This window comes from Neospora caninum, chromosome IX (genome assembly GCF_000208865.1).
Source record: "Neospora caninum Liverpool complete genome, chromosome IX".
NCBI classification, from domain to species: domain Eukaryota; phylum Apicomplexa; class Conoidasida; order Eucoccidiorida; family Sarcocystidae; genus Neospora; species Neospora caninum.
The window spans coordinates 4,442,122-4,459,264 of record NC_018390.1 but is presented as its reverse complement, the minus strand read 5'-3'; the positions used below and the strand labels follow the sequence as shown (position 1 = coordinate 4,459,264).

Genomic DNA, 17,143 nt, shown 5'->3' with positions numbered 1-17,143 from the left:
TCTTGCCCGACACACAAGCTCGACAGAGCTGAAGCGAACGAGCAAGACACACGAAGAAGGGGAAAGAGGGGAAGAGACAGAGGCAGATGGCACTGCTCAGTCTGTAGAGGTTGCCCAGGACATCTGCGGCTGAAGTCGAGGCGAGAAGAGCACCTGTGCTGGCTCCCTGCTCGTTTTTTTCCCGACTTCGAGAGCATCCTTTGCTTTCCGTTTTTGCTCCTCCCTATGTCTGATTCAGTCGACAGGCTAAGTCTGTGTATGCAGCTTTCCGTTTTCGTGCTTTTTTTTCTCACCTTATCCCCGTCTTGCTCCTTCTCATCATCGCTTCCTACTTTCTGTTCTTCCTCCTTCCCTGTTTCGTTCCGTTCCCTGTCCCTCCCGTTTTGACATCCCCGGTGTCGTGGTTCCTTCTTCGTCTCTGTTCTATTCCCTCCATTTTTCCCTTCGACCACCAGAGAGAAACGCGAACCATGAGAGATGAGCGGATGAGAGAAGAGATCTAGGAGTTTAACAGAGAGACCCAGAACTCCAACTCTCCCCTCCTTGCTACGTAAAGGAGCAGAAGGCAGTTGGAAGTACCTTGATTTACTTTTTTTCGGGGCACGGACGGCTCCATAATATATCATCGTTCGCCGTGAAGAATTTCCGTCTAGTGTAGCCCAGTGTGCCTCACTATTTCCTTCTCGTTCCACCCAATGCACCCTGCCTTTTCCTGACGCCCTACCCCGGTGTGTGCCCGCGAACACTCTCGCCTTCCGCACCACGAAAAGGTGGAGTGATCAGCGGGTAGGCATCACCAGAAGAAGCTTTTGTGTGAGGCATTACATCTCGTTGAATGAGGAGAGAATTTGATGAAGAGAGGGGCAGAAAGGGGGTGAACAAAACCGACATTTCGAAAAGTGCCCGAGGTACCCGTACATGTGCTATTTGTGTTTGAAGGCGCTTAGGGGGAGACAGAAGCCCGAGATATCGACGATACGAGAGGAGACAGAAGTCACGCAAGATATGAGGACGAGCTTGACAACAAGTGACACAAAAGCGAGGAGACACCTGAGGCAATCGGAAGCACAGCGGGGTTCACCTCCCCCCTTTTTTTTAACCCTGAGAAATGTACAGAAATGGGACGGTGGAATGTGGGGAGCCGCCAGCTAATTTGGGTGTCGGAACTCAACTGGCACGCGGAACTGTGGCTGGCTCGTCCCCCCTCGTTGGCGGGCGCGGTTGCCCTTGACGGTCGTTCCTCAAGCCGGAGGCGGTTCCTGGCACTTGGTACGCAATACAGTCGCCCCCCTTCGTTGAGAATGGTGAATTTAGTGGAGGAAATTGAGAGCAACGGAGAAAAGAGGAGGTTGCGACCAATGGCAATCTTGACGTCGCTTTGAGGGACGACATAGCCAAAAGATATACGGCTGCGTTCTGCACGTGACTTCATTGACAACCGCTCGAGAGGCACAGGCAGCATGCTCCACTAGGGGACCACGGCGCTTTTCGGGGCAAGCCGACGGTTCGCCACCGCCACCGGTCGAACTGAGGTTGCCGGAGTCTGGGCTGTTGCATGATGACTCAGGACGAACGGATTCTTAGGATTAGCTGGCCTGTTACCGGTTTGGTTACTTTTAGATGTGTCACATTAGGTTTTTGTCGCTGAAGAGACTGTCTGTGCGTGGGTTTGCACTAAACTGTGTGAAAGATGGAAGGTCGGATTGCCTTGTCAAACAAGGCTCTTGCGACAGTCGGACTGGTGGCTGCCTACGTTTTTGTCGCAGTTCTGTGCGGGTTACCGAGGGTTAATGCCGCGGAAACATCAAACGTTACTTGCACTCGAAAAAGTCAGATGACCACTTGTGTCTGCTCAACAGCGTCAGGCGTTGACGAAGAAGCCAGCGATTCGACAGACACCGCAACCCTGTCAGAGTTGAGCAATGGAATCGCTATCCAGTGCCCCAAAGCCACTTTTGACTTTGTGCCCGCTGCTGAAACGGACGTATGCGTTGCGGCCACCACTGCGGAGACCCTGAAGTCGTGTAAAACGAACTCGAAAATTCCCATTAAACAGTTCCTTAATCTGAAAACCGACGACAACATCCCCAAATGGACGGAAACGACGGTACAGTCTAATGAGCAGCACTCCATAGTATTTCCCGAACATATTTTCCCTCTAGTTGACAAAAGCTTCTTCGTCGGTTGCAGGCAAACAAGCCCAGACAACGGTAGCGCTAAACAGTGCGTGGTGAATGTAAGCGTCAAGGCCAGGACCTCGGCTGTGAAGAACGGTGTCCTCATTTGCGCGTACGGCAACGAGAGCAACGAGTCCGTTCCAGAAGTAACACTGAATTCCCAGAACAACTCGCTGACTATCCTGTGTGGCAGTGAGGGACAGATGGAGCCGACCAAGGAATCTTTGACAGCCTACCACTGCGCCGGCTCCGACACATTGGACTGCAAGGAGGTGAACCTGACCGAGATCATGCCGACCTTCACATCGAGCTGGTGGACAACGGATTCGAACAACGGTAACGCGCCTAAACTCGTGATTCCGGAAGACGGCTTTCCTGCTCAGGAAGAAACGATTGTGTTGGGTTGCAACCCAGACATCGCCGGAACTTCGAAGGCTCCTGCCGGTGATCAAACCGCAGCTGCAGCGCTGCCGACCTGCAAGGTGAAGATGACACTCAGTCCCCAGACCTCCGGTTCACTGACTACGAACGCTTCCTTCCACAGATTGTTTGTTCTGGTATCAATTCCGCTTTTCTTTCTTGGGACATACTGAACGTCATTCTAAGCGCTTCTCTCCTGAGAGAAACTGCTGCTTCGTTTTTCGACGGATCATTTGCAATATGTTTTGCAGTGTGTTGTGGGTGTGTACGAGTAGGTGAGTTCTTTCTTGGAGGAATATCGTTTGCTTTACAAAGCATTCGTGTTTTAGTTCTAGTGGAAGCTGTTCTGCACTATTAGGAATGGAGACAGGTCTGTCCATCCGATACATGAAGTTCATTATTTCCTCCGACAGTTACCTTCTGTTGGAAGACCCCACGCAGTCTCCCACGGTAGTGAATGTGCATTGAGGTCCGTGCGGTGGAAGGAAAGATTCCGCCGCTAGGCATCCGGATGCCGCTAGAGTCATCAGTACCCCAGCCCTTCAAACTGGCAGCCGCCGACAGCGGAATTTGAGTAGCCCATATCGTGTGGCTCATGTCATGCAGGAAATACGGAACGCATTTATTTAGGCGTGGTCCCCCGTGGCAAAAAGCCAGCAGGAGCCTGATGCAGTGCCACTGCCCCAAGTAGCAGCCTTACAGCACAACTGGCAGTACTCATCCCTAACGGCATCCAGTACTGTAGATGAATTGAATCGTTCGTTCATTTCTGTTTTGGGGTAGATGAGCCTTTTAGATCAGCGAGAAGCTGGGTACTCCGGGAATCTACCGCGCATGACCCTGGGTGTTGCTGCTTAGAGGAGCTACGTATCGCTTTGTTCGAGCCCCACAACGCAGAACACAAAAAAATCGATTTCTTTCCGAGAAACGTGGAGAAGGAGCGTTTCCGAACAACCGTTCAAGTCTTTTGCCCACCTGTGGTGCTGGGGAGTGCCCATCACAATATTTCTCCACTTTTTGATAGTGTAGCCCTGACTGTCTGACAGCTTCAGTAAAGTCCTACGTCATCCTGATGAATAGCCGTCCTGATTCCAGTGACCCTGTTCGGATGCCCCAGCGGAACGGTGTTCTGCGGCAGAATCCTGCTTCTGAATTGAGGAAGCCTTTCTATGGTAGAGCACCGGACGCCGCTTCTTCAGCCACGGCGGTTCCGTAGCACCCCGAAGGAAACAAATAGCTTAATGGCTTATCCAACACCAGACACGTTTGCCTAATATGAACTCCGCACACATGACTCGAAGACAAGTGCAATTTACAGTAAGACCTCTCGGGACTGCGACCTTCACAACTAGATGTCTACTCTGTACTCGAACTTGCTTGACCAGTACGCCTCCGTCATGCAACAAAAAGAACGTAGTGGAGAGGGAAGCAAGACGCAGAGATATCTCCCCATCCACTGCCGCTTCTGGTACCAACTGCTCCGATCCATTACAAAAGACTCGTTTTCGGGTAGGACGTAGCGAACTTGGAGACCACATTACAGGGTTGTGCAAAATAGTGAAAACGGAAGCTCTTCATTTTGAAGTCGTTCTGTTCCCGTCTCTGCATGCCTGCTCTGTGCTCCCTGCAAGGGTTGGTCATGAGTGTGTTTTATTTAAGGGAAAATGCGCAGCGGTGCCGTTTCCGTGCATCGCCAGGTGGTGGAGGTCCCATATCGTTACGAGACCTGAAGAAACTCCCGTCTGGCTTATACAACCGTTCCGAGGTATGCTTCGCCATGTTCGTGCCGCTTCGCAGGACTGTCAGACGTGGATCCGGAAACGGTGGCGGGCGTCATTCTGTCTGTTCTGCGCTCTTTGGCTTTTTCGAAGCATCCCTCATTGTGCGATGTGATCACTCCATATTTTCTGTCTCCTGAGTTTTTAAAGTAGCCTCCTACCGACAGCAAAATTTCCAGTTCGAAAATGGAGGCACAGCTGGAAAAAGGGGAACGAGTCTATCGTCTACGGTGGGACCCAGTCTTCTATCTGATGCTGCGGGTAGCGCCATGTGTTATTCGCCCGTTGGCGGAGCCATGATGAAAGGCAACCGCGGAAAGCCCCGCTCAACGTGCTCTTCAGTGACCCCAAGTGTGTGCGAGGCCGGACACCTCGGTCTCTTGAGGCATTTTGTCTGAGATGGAGCCACGCGGTCGCTGGGAGTGCGAAGTACTGTTTCTGAAAATGTAGAGTTTTTAGGTGGGCGAGAGAGGCGAAGAGGATGAGACGACAGCGAACCGGCGAGAGGAGTATAAAGCAGCGGAGAGTCACAGAACACGGTGTAGGACCGAAACGATGAGAACCAAAAGTGGGAAGAAGTTCGGAAAGAGAAAGACGCAGAACGACAGAGCGAAAGGGCAACGGCGACTAATACAGATAAAGTGACAAAGAGAGGTAGAGCGGTCTCCTTCGTGGGAGCCCTTTGATGCAAGAGAATCTACTTGACTACTTCGGATGGAAAAAACAGCACGGCTTGTGCTGGGTTTTGTGTTCATTTCGTTATCATCTGTGGAGAGACACGATCGTGTGGCCACAGATTCACGCTCCCTCCTGCCTTGCCTGTTAGACCGTGCAGCTGGTTATCGACACCATTTTGGATCCACCTGTTTTTGGTGTCATCTTACACATCGAGAGACCATTAAAATGCCAGCATTACTTCTTTTTTCCCGGTTTCATTTCGTTCGTGGTCTTCTCGGTGCTCCTCGCATCTGGTCTTTGTCGTCTCCCTTTACGCCGTCCCCCTTCCTGACCCTGCCTGGTCCGCTTCATCTTCTTACCAACTAGGTTTTTTTTTCCTATACTATTCACTTCCTCTTCTTCGTGTCCCTCTTCGACCTCCACTGTGTATCTGTCCTTCGTAGTCTTATTTCCAACCCTCCCCGGAAAACGCTGCGCGAGCAGATTCTTCACATCACTTCTTCCCTTTTTAAACGACTGTCTGGCTGCCTCATTATTGGACATGGTTCTCTCCATCCCCCCCACTGGGCTTTCGCCCATCCTTCACCTTTCCTGTTTCTCGTGATTCACCTTCTTGCCTTCTGTTTCATCGTCTTTGTACTCCTCTGCCGCCCTCTTCTTAACCCTCCTTCTTTCCTCCCACGCCCTCTGCACCTTTCTCTTCACCAAGAACCAGACAAACTGAAGAAGCACCGGTCCCCACTTGGCAGCAGCCTTCCGAAAAAGAAAAGAAAAAATGCGGTTTCTGTGTTCCTTCGAAACTGCTTGCCGGCCCTCTTCTGTCACCCGTCCTTCCCCTCTTCTCTCTTCGATCAATCGCGTCAGCGCTCGGTCCAACTCACGCTCGACGCAACCCAAACACGGGAATGAAGAGGGAGGTGAATACGAGAGGTTAGGCACAGACAAGGCAACGGCAGAAGGCTGAAGAGGACCACCACTGTTTTGAGTCAGAGGATGGGAACAAAATGCGCACTTTTGCCGGGCAAGGGAGAGAAGATACGATCGCACGCTCTGTGGTTCTGCTGCCGCTGCTTCTTCGGCTACACGCTTGAAAGCTCGGCTGTACACGCACTTCAGTTTTCGTGCGTGGTGCTCGAAGGACGGCAGACCAAAAACAAAAGAAGAAAACTGGAGGCGGAAAGATGTTACGAGTTCATCTTTTGCTCTCTCTATGAATGACCGATAAGCTGGAAGAGCAGAGAATTCACAAAAGTCGCGCGATAACGTTTCTGCCTGCAGTTCCAGCCCAGAACGAGAAACAAAAGGCGGGACACCCTCCTGAGCACAAGGCACAAGAAGGGAGAAGGGACGAACATTAAGAAGATGAAAGACGTTCTTCCATGAGCGAATTGCTTCACTGAACGTCCTCGCAAGCTTCCATTCTTCTCGGACCCTTTTCGGCTCATTCGTGTCTCCATTTCTGTCCCGTCGCCTTCCTATCTTTTGCTTCACTCCTCCTCTCTCAGCTGTCTGCTTCCACATCGCTACCTCTTCGTTCTCTAAAATATGCGCTTCCAGTTCCGCGAAGCTCCTGGACACCTGCTCTGAAAACGCACGAGAAAGACATCGGAGACGATCTTCCAGAGAGGAAACTTCATCTTCTCGTGCTTTCTCCTGTGTTCCAGGTTCCTGCGATTGTTCTATTATGCTTTGCCATTTATCATTTCCTCCGGTCCCGTCCAGACCGACGGCTGCCGGTGTAGCTCTGTCCTCCTGAGAGTTTTCCGACCGACAGAACAAGAACCCGTCCTTCTCCTCAACGAAACGGAGGAGCCTGGTGCGGTGTATATCCAGCAGATCCTGCCACGCCCCGTAAGGGCGGCCGGTTTGCGACACGAATGGGGAAACGACCTCGGAAAGAGGAGGCGATAAACCAGACAAGAGACTCAAGGGCTTGGACGGATCAGAGGAAGAGCAAAAAGGAGTTTTCGTCAAGTAGAGAGCAACAGAGTCCCTCCCCCACGTAGGCACGCCTGCCTTGCCCAACACACAAGCTCGACAGAGCTGAAGCGAACGAGCAAGAAACACGAAAAAGAGGGAAGAGAAGAAGAGACAGATGAAGATGGCGTTGCTCGGCTGTACGGGTTGCCCAGGACAGCTGCGGCTGAAGTGGAGGCGAGAAGAGCGCCTGTGCTGTCTCCCTGCTCGTCCCCAAAGTCGCGACCGTCCTTTCTTATCCGTTATTTCCCCCTCGACTGTGTCTAATTCTCTCGGTAGGCTAAGACGGCCTATGCACCTTTCCGTATTCGTGACTTTATTTCCGTCCTCATTTCCGTCTGTCCCCCTCTCATCATCGTGTCCTCCTTCCTTTTCTTCTTCGTTACCAGTTCCCGTTTCTTCCTGCGCCCTTTCATATTGACTTTCTGTTTGGTGTTTTGGTTGTTTTCTTCGCCTCTGTGCTGTTCCCGCTTGCTTTTGCCTTCCATCACCAGAGAAGAAAGAGAACCAAGAAAGGCCGGGAGGAGAGAGAAGAGAACCGGACGCTTCACAGAGAGACCCCCGAACTCGCCCTCTCCCCTGCTTTGTACGCAAAGAAGCAGCAGGTTGGAAGTAGCTGGATTTTCCTTTTCCTGTCGAGCCCCTGCCAGTGTGATTATACATCGCCGTTCGCCGCCAAACATTTACGTCTGGTGGTTCTAAATGTGCCTCACTCCACGCCTCCCCTTGCATACAGAGCAGCTTGCCTTTCTCCTGCTCCCCTTCGCGTGGAGCGCCGACGGTCTCCTCCGCGGCACGAAAGGGTCGAGCTAGTGCCGCCCGGGGGGACTGAGAAGAAGATGTTTTGGGGCGCTCTCCGTCTCGTTGAAAGAGAAAGGAAAACGATGAAGACCGGGGGAAGAAATGGCCACGACAACGATGGCGAACAAGAGCAGAAGACCGAAAAACGCGTGAGAAGTCCGTACATCTGCCATGCGTATTTGTAGGCGTCCCGTGGGAGACTGCAACGAGCGGCACGGGTAGAAGGACGGGAGGCGCGAAGAAGAGCAGCGAGACAAGGGACAATAGGAGCTGCATCGGAGACATTCTGGAACGGGCCGAGCCTTTCTTCCTCCGTTTCCTAGCCACATGAAACAGACCGAGAACGCGGTTCCGATTGGCCACGGGTTTTCCGGTGTGCATCCACCTCAGGAAAGCGAAGCCGTTGTCCATGGGGAACGGCACAGCAGGGAAAAGGAAGCCACTTGCCGGTGCCATCTTTCGGACAGATCCTGTCTGCAGCGCAACCCACAGAAGTCATTTCCAGGAGACAGAAAACGCAAAAAGCAAAGGCTGGTTTCCTCCGTGCGACAGTCAAGCGAGAAAAGTGTGTCGAAGGCGCAGCTGGCGCTCTCCTGAAGTGTATCGACACTGCTCTCGCACGTGGCTTCTTAGCACGGTTACCGTCCGGCGAGGAGCGACCGGGAGAAAGAGTTTCGTGCGTTCTCCTCCTGCCGAAAGTCGCAGAAGGAGCGACTGTCGGGGAAACGAGCTGCCAAAAATCGACGGTGGAACACGAAAGACAACGGACTGCCATCTGAACCCCCCTACAGCTGAGCCGGTGGGTCACGATGCAACTCTACAGTGTGCGCCTTTCTGCCGCGTCCACTTGGTCGACGGAGAAACGCAAAAAAAGACGCTCGCCTCCTCACAATCTGCAAGGAATTACCCGCGTCTCCGGACCCATTCCCAACAAGGCTTCTCCCAGGCAGAGAGGGAAGTGTGGTCTCTTTTTCCTCTGCTGCAGGATTAGGAGCTTCGTGTCGATCTTTGCCGCCATCTGTGTCCCTTTTTCGCTGCTGGAAAAAAGCGTGGCCGCACGACGCGAACCCCGCGTCCGCTGTGTCTCGTGCGACTTTTCTCTGATGCGTCAGGAACTCTATCTGTGTCAGCAAGAAAGGGAAGAAAACAAGTTTCAGGTTTTTCTTTGCTCCGTTCGTACCTCTGCTTGCGAAACTCAACACACGCTACAATCGCAGTGGGATAAAAGAGGCGTTTCCACAATTCCCGCGGAGCCACTCGGTGGGTCTTCTTTGCGATCCTCGCGCAAAGAACAGAAAACCCACCAGCCTCGGCGACACTTCTCACTGGATGACCCGTACCTGGCCGCCTCTCTCCTGGGGAGAGATTCCCACTGCAATTCAGGAAACGTTTGCGCATACCTGACGCTTTGATTGGCATTCCTATCCGTATACAGCGGCTGAGAAAAGCATCGAACATACCACACACGAGAGCAGCCAGATGGTGTTTTCTGTTTCAATTTAACACATCGATGCGCACAGACGTCTACATATACATATATATATATATATATATATATATATATTGACCTCCGCAGAGTTCGACATATTTGTTTACATGTATATAGGCGCACATTCTGTCTGTTCTTGCTCCGTGGACGAAGGTGGGTACCCCTGGCGTCCCGGAGTTGCTATGCGTGGAAAACGCGAGTCGAGACGCGCATAACGCGAAGCGGAAGACAACGAAGAAAAACTGAAGCTCTTGGCCCAGGTTTCTCCCTTTCTCTCCTCTGCAGACAGGGCATGTGGCAACAGAGAAGAAAAAGTTCCAGAGGGAGGGAAGCAGGCCCTCTGCCTTTTTGTGGAAGAGTCTAAACATAGTGAAACAGTAGGTTCCCGGTCCCCCCTTTCCCTGTCTCTCGTTACAAAAGGAAGAACGGCCACGGAACTCACTCACTGCGAAGGGGATCAAGGAAACAGAACACGCCTCTTCACCCTTTTCTTCTCTCCTCCACAGCAAGTCTCCAGGCACATCTTGCGGCGTTCTCCATGGCTCTGAAGACGCCGAGGCACTGCCATTTCTTCGGCCTCCTCTGTTTCCGCTTTCTCTTTTATCGTCTCTCCAGACTTCCTCCACGATATCAGAATAAATTGCACAGAAAGAGACACACACCTCCGTCTAGCACATATATATATATATATATACATACATACATACATACATACATACATACATACATACATACATATATCTGTGTCTGTAAGCCTGTGTTTACGTGTAGCTGTGCGCTGTTTGTTCTCTCAGTTTCGGCATTTCGACGTGGCCATACAAAGGCATTCCATGTTCTCTTGAGTCGCTGCCACAACGGCAAGCAGCTTAGGGGCTGTTGCTGATTTTTCGGCAGCGGGGCGTGCGGGCCGATTGACGCACGTCCCGCTTTAAGAGCCACAAGCACGGGAAGAACCAGTTTCGCTTTCATGCCCTTTGTTTTGTGGGTTTTTCCTTTGCTCTTTGCTTTCTTATCGATCCGAAGACAGCACTTCTGTGTGAAGACGAGAACACGCAAGTGCGTCGCCGCCTAGTTGGACATTTATCAATTCGAAATTCAACAAATTCGGCGCACAATTGTAGGGGAAAGACGGGCACAGCTCAACAGCGACTCGACTGGTCTTCTTAGCGTCCGGTTCCACTCACACGCATCCAGCTGTACACGGGAACAAATAGAACTTGTCTTTTACAGTTCTTGTCCCTCTGCTATACAAACACACAAATAGAAATATCCACACAAGTTAGTACAATTGTGTGCACATGCGCAAGAACCTGTTCCCATATATATATATATATATATACATATATATGCACGAGGTGTGCTTACACGTCTTCTGTTCTTGCGGACATCGCCGTCTACCGGCTGTCTTTGTCCGTGTAGGAAGCCGTTCTGGTTCTTCTTGTCGCTCTTGTTTCCGCGTTGGGCGTCTTTAAAGCACGAAAACGATGGAGGATTCTCTTCTTCCTGCCGAACAGGGCGGTTCGGCATCGTCGCCTGCTCCCCCACCTTCCTCAGCTTCGTCTACTTCCCCTTTCTCCTCGACCTCCTCTCCCTCGGCCCCTCCTCCGAAAAAGGAAGCTGAGAAAGGAGGCGGAGACGAGGCGGAGAGACCACAGAAAGAGGCAAGGCCTGAAGCTGCGAAAGAGGCGAAAGAGCGAAGGAACGGTCCACGGCTCCCTCTGGCTGCCGGGGCAGCGAAGCGCTTGCTAGCCGAAGACGAAACTCTTAAGAAGATCATGGCCGACACAGAACAGCTGGAGAGTCTAAGAAGAAGGAATGTACGAACACCACACAGATGAAGGCAACACACGTACATCCTCATACCGAGCAGCGCGTGCACGCGCTCCGTTTCGGTCAGAGTCACACTCGTCGAAACAAATGCTGTTCCCTTCCTGCCTTCCGAGAGACACAAATGAAAGAACCGACCCGTGCCTGGACTGACACGCCCTCGTGACACTCCAAGGCTCATAAACGCTGCGTCGACACTGCATGCACAAAGCAACGAGGAAGTGGAGAACAGTGCGCGTTCGAGGAAAACCTGGAAAAAGACAAGACACACAAGCATCTACGTCCAACACCACAACACAGATTTGTATACATGTGCGTATATATAACTTCAATATATATACTAAGGCAGATAAACATGTATATATATAAGGTTGTATCAAAGTACTTTTATATGATCACATCTTCTCGGAGACTACGTCGAGAGGGCAGAGAATCTTCTCGGCTACTCCGTTTCTGTCCGGTCGGGTAGCAAGATCCTTCTCCGGTCCCTGAAGGGATCTGAAAGGGATGTCTCTCTGCTGGGGTTCGTGCAGGAGGAGTTGCGACAGGACCACTGGAAGTACGTGGAAGACCACGAAGAGCTGCGCGCTGTACTTAACGACTTCGCCGCTGCGGTCCTCGTCAATCGCCCGGTGAGGAAACCGCATGGATAGCCCTAAAAGGGCGAAGCGAAATCAGCAAAGCTGACTGGAGAATCTTCCAATCGAGGGGAACGAGAAATAGCATCACACGCAGGAGAGAAGGCGAACGAAGCCCCAGCAGAAGACGACAGAAAAGGGAAGACAGGAAAAGGAGAAAGACAGGGAGAAGAAAAGACAGACGATGGACAAAAGAAAAGGGAAGGAAGAGGAAAGAGCTGCAGCAGGAGGGAGTATCGCCGAGGATCTGAACTCTGGTGTTTGTGCGAATCCTCCCATTCTTGGCATTGTTGCTCCATCTCTGTTGCTCCGCCTCTTCGCCTTAGGATGACATCTACGCATACGCCAAGGACTACTTCTCCTCCTTCATTGAATGAGATGGAAAACGAGACGAAGGAGGGGAAAATTGTTACTAGGTGTTTTCTCCCGCCTCCCTCCGATGAGTACTTTGGTTTCTTGTGCTTCCAAGCACATGGATGTAAAGATCTATATATATGGAGTGAAAGAGCGCGATCTGAGCACAAAGATATGGACATCCCTGTGTTACGCCTACATTCATATATTTTTGCGAATCACCGTGCATGTATCTGTATATATAAACATATTTGTAAGTGTTTGAACGCCGCGTACGATCTGCACAGTGCTGTCGCGAGGCGCTTTGGCGAAAAGGCCCTTTAGGCAATCGGCTGTCTCAGCGGCTGTGTAGTGGTTGTTCCCGCGTGTGCATGCACCGGATTCCTCGTGCGTCCTTGTCAACAAGCGCCGATGCGCGAGATTGCTTGTGTCCTTCCCTTTCCTCTTGGCCGTTGCTACCAAACCCGTTTCGGCCCCTGCTGGTTTCCGGCTCTGGCGTCACATTCGCCCTCTATCGGTGCATGCAGATGTGCGCTGTGCGGCTGGAGCGGGTGACGCTATCTGGCCGGTTTCCGTTATTTTTCGTAGCGCTATGTGAACCAAAGCCGGTCCTGGGAAGCGCGGCTCGTGAAACTGAGCGTCGCCTCTGAGAACGGGCAAAGACGAACTGCCGCGACGTGCCGCATGCATCCACTTGCAACGGCCACGTTCGGGCGCGCCTTTTTTCGTTGTCGAGGCAGGCACGTGCCACTTGACCAGAGCACCGTAGAGCGCAAACAACAGGGCTTTAAACAAGAAACCTCGACACTTGAAAACCGTTCAAAAAAAGACGGCGACAACAATTTTGACGTTTATACATCCAACCGTTCCTCTTTCCTGTATACATACTTTTATACGTACATCTCCTCAAATGCATCTATATATATAAGAGTCTTCTTTATATATACATATATATATATATATATATACATATATGTATATGCACAGCTAGTTGATAGAAGAAAGGAGTAGAACCAAATGAGAAAAGACGATAGATGACTCTGGGCGGAACAAGTGAACCTGATAAAGCAACAGCGGAAAGAACCAGTTGGATGATAAAGATCTCATTCGCCACGCATTGCGATAGCACATTGCTATAGCTCTGTGTAGAGATACCCCGTGCTTATGCGCCGACCAGAAATCGCCACGGGCACGCATGTAGCCTTTTCATGTGAGCGCGCCCATGTCGAAAAAAGTGTAAGCACCCACATCCACACACAGATCGATGCAGAGAGAAGGAGCCGCACCGAGCGAAACACGACGGTGCATTTCCACGAGAGCAGAATCCTTCAGAAAGCGGCGACGCTGCGAAGGCCCGCGTACCGGCAGGCATTTAGACAAGCCTGCGGTTGCTGCGTTGCAGCTGGAAACCTGCAGAAAACAAAACGTTGCGGAGACTCACAGGCACGCCGAGAGCCACAGGCGCGCTGCCTCTCCCCCCCAAAGCGTGTGCCCTGATGCTGCGGTACGTACACCGTGTCCAGGAGAACTCGTTCGGTCAAAGGCTGGCGACGAAAAAGAAGGTGCGTCGCTGATCTCCCTTGCCTCGCTCCTCGACGACAGTGTCACTCTTTGCCTCGTGTTTCCGTCTCTCCGCGAGCGCGCCGTTCCTCTCACTCTACCGGTGCGAGAAGAGGGCACGCAGGGAAAGGAACGCGGAACGAAGATCCAAAGCGCAGCGATGTCACTGCCACCAAACCTTCATGCCGAGCCCGTCCTCGTCGACAGCCCCCTGAAGGGAAACCAGCGCAAAACGGAAAGAGGAGCGCGATGAGAGGACCACACGAACGAAATGCGGAAAAGCGACAAACCTGAACCAAAGGAGGGAGGGAAAGACGGGCGAAAGAGTACCGGAAAGCCCCCGTCCTCTGTTGCGATATCCGCCTCTCTCCATCCTGAGTTCCTGTCCTTCCTCCGCGTTGGGTAAACGCAGCGGAAAGGCGCGCGACCGTCGTTGTGCGCGGCCGTTTGCACAAGAAGAAAACCTCCGCTCAGAACCTCTTCCCGTTGCGGCCATAGGAACGCGAGTTCTGTCGCTCTCTTTCGACTAGTCCACTCGTCCCCCCGACGACTTCTTTTCCGCCTTCCCCGTCTCTGGTGTGCCGGTGGCAACCCCCCTCTCTGGTGTGCCGGTGGCAACCCCTGTCTCTGCCAGGAGCGCCTTTGTCGCGCTCCGCCCCCCTGCATTCCGTTCCTCCAGTTCGTCAGACGTCTTCACGTAGAAACAACAGCGAAGACCTTGCATGTTTGAAGCAGACAAGAAACGCCTTCTCTTAGTCGCCTGTCTATCTACTGCCGCCGCAATCTGTCGACCCCACTTGAACTCCCAGCCAGTTGATCCAAGGTCGAGACTTACGAGAACGACCATGGGTGCTACGCCCGCACGCTCCCCTCCAACGACCAGCTCCGGAGTCCCTGCGCCTCCTGTGGGGACACAAGAGAAAACGCATCAGGGACGCGGACGGGCCCGAACGCAACACCCCGTGAAACGGCGACGCGTACATGGACTGCCATATGCAAAGCCAAGAAAAAAGAAAGACGCGAAGAAAGGACAGACATGGACAACCACCTGCTTGTTCAATTCGCACAGAGAGACGCAAAGTCTCCCACTTGCAAACAAAGATAAACATCGAGACACAACTGCAAGCCTATCTACGCGTCAGCTTTCCCCGTTTCGCTTGCTGCCTATCCTTTTTCTTGCGCTTCGTCAGCTTATCCCTATTCTTCGTACTCGACTGCTTTCTTACCTTCCTCTTCCTCTTGCCCTTCTTCTTCACTTTTTGTTCTTCTTCTTAATATCCCTCCCATTCTTCTTAATCTCTCGCTTCTTAACCTCCCTTGTGTCCTTCTTCGTAATCACCCTCTTCTTTTTCCTCTTAATCTCCTTTTGTTCTGCCTCTTCTTCGCCTTCTCGATCTTCTTAATCTCCCCCTTTTTCTCCTCTTTCCTGCGTCTCTTGCTTACCGCCGCCCTCGGCGAGCGATTGGTCAAAGCGAATTTCTTGCACTCGGAACCGGATCGCCTGCTGAAGCGGCCCGTACTCGAGTTCGTGGTCTTCGAATCCCCACCACCAGCGCTCGGAGGCGGGGTTGAAGCCTCTCGGCTCTCGCAGCGCCGCGGCGGGCACATAAACGTCTTGGAAGAATCCCAGCGAGACTGCAAAGATACAGGAGAGAGACGTGAACAACCGAGTGAACGGAAGGACAGAGTGAAAACGAAAAATTATGGAGAACACGCGAGAGAGAGAGACGGGGCTACATGCGCGGACTCTCCAAGCCTTAATGGGGGGAAAACGGGAGAGAAAATCGCCGAGGAGGAGGCAGTTTCCGGGGCCGAGACAGAGGGGCGGCAGCGTCTTCGAGGGGAGGAAAAGGAGTGAAACGACCCACGGCACAAAAAGTAAGAAAACGACGCTGGCGAGAGAGGCGCGACAACGCAGGAGGTTCGTCAAGAGCGAAGAAGGAGCGACGCCGAGCGACCACATACACGCGAAGCCCGAGAGGACGACGAAGAAAATAAGCCGAGAGAAAAGGCGCAGGACAGAAACACGCCGACGAGGGGAGAGAGAGAGAAGAGGAGCCGCGGTCGAACAAAGGCATGGCGACAGAGAGGAAAGAGGGGAAAGGCAACACAGCGGATGCGAGGAGAGGAAGCAGTGGTCGAGCAGTACGAGGGAGAACAAGGCGAATGAGGAATTCTAGAACCGACGGAAGAGACACTCTCTGGTCTGTTTTGTCGTACTTCTCAATCCCTGAGTGTCGGAGTGCATGAGGGTCCCCTCGAGAATTTCTCCTTGGAAAGGCCGGAAAAAAACGAGAGCAAACTCGACTTTGTAGCGGGCGCTGCCGTCTCCAGACCGGATCGTGGCGCTCTGGATGCGACGGAGCTCGTAGAAGGCAACTGCCAATCCGCAGTTTGCCACAACCTAGACAAGAGAGAAGGACAGCCAGAGGGAAGAGTGAAAGGAGAGACAGAGAAAGGGGGTAAAACGGGAAGCGGAACTAAGAGAAGGGGGAAGAGCAGAGAGAGAGAGAGAATAACGGAGAGAACATGAGAGAGAAGGCCCAAAGAAAAGAAAGTAAACTCGCGCAGGTGAGAGAAAAGAAGGGCGCGAAAAGAGAAGCGAGATGGACGAAGCAGAGGAGAGGAAGGCGCATGGCCGTTGTGTTGGAGGTGTGCTGTCTCGACGCTAACCTTGTTGAGATATTTTTCTTCGATGGCTCGGCGCAGGACTTCTTCCTGGTTTTTCATTTGATCCTCAGGAAGGACGGAGACCGCATCCTGGAGGAGAGAGATGACGAACATCTTCTCCTCAGAAAAAAAGGAACAGCAGCAAAACTAGAGACGGCAAATGGCGAGGAGACAGCGACAGCCGACAGCAAGGGAAACGGGGAGCGGAACAGCAAGAGGCTGACCAAACGGGCAAAGGGAGGAGACAGAGAGGACCGTAAGAGCAGAAGAGAGAGGAACAGCAAAGAGAGAGAGTCCGTGAAAAGAAAGAGATGAAGAAAGGAACGGACGCAGGTCGATGATCTGTCTAACAACACGCTGGGGCGACGCTTGACAGCGCATGCAATTGACTCACGAACACGACGAGAGCAACTGAGAGCAGGAAAGTAGACAGAAAGTGGAGAAGCGAGAGAAGGATATGTCCGACACAAATGTGGATATCCATAAATATCTTTTAAAGAACAGAGGAAAATCGGCAGAGGGAAATGCGGCCCATCAGTGTTCTTAAATTCTTGGTGCCAGCTGCATGCAGACAAAAACGGCGACATAACGAGAGATACCCCGGTCGCTTCATGAACTGTAGCGTCGGGCTGTTCCAAGATAACGGGTTTTTCATCCAAACGGCAACTCTACCCTCTCACTTTTATTAGGGATTGTCCTCTCTCGCCCCTATTCTCTTTCTCTTTTTTTTTCTCTCTCCTTTCCTCTTTCTTCCCTTCATCCCCTCCCTTATTC

At 52.2% G+C, this 17,143-nt stretch overlaps 2 protein-coding genes across 2 annotated transcripts; one reads left to right on the top strand and one right to left on the bottom strand.

The window, feature by feature from the left end:
* Positions 1-1,690: 1,690 nt before the first annotated feature.
* NCLIV_043810 (srs domain-containing protein) lies at positions 1,691-2,770 on the top strand (the record flags this gene model as incomplete). Its single annotated transcript, XM_003881300.1, has 1 exon — positions 1,691-2,770. The coding sequence occupies one exon, from the start codon at positions 1,691-1,693 to the stop codon at positions 2,768-2,770; it is 1,080 nt and encodes a 359-aa protein (XP_003881349.1).
* Positions 2,771-13,862: 11,092 nt separating this feature from the next.
* Positions 13,863-16,483, bottom strand: NCLIV_043800 (hypothetical protein; the record flags this gene model as incomplete). Its single annotated transcript, XM_003881299.1, has 5 exons — positions 13,863-13,910; positions 14,535-14,602; positions 15,143-15,334; positions 15,920-16,103; positions 16,373-16,483. 5 exons carry the CDS (start codon positions 16,481-16,483, stop codon positions 13,863-13,865), a joined length of 603 nt encoding a protein of 200 aa, XP_003881348.1.
* Between the last annotated feature and the right edge of the window lie 660 nt (positions 16,484-17,143).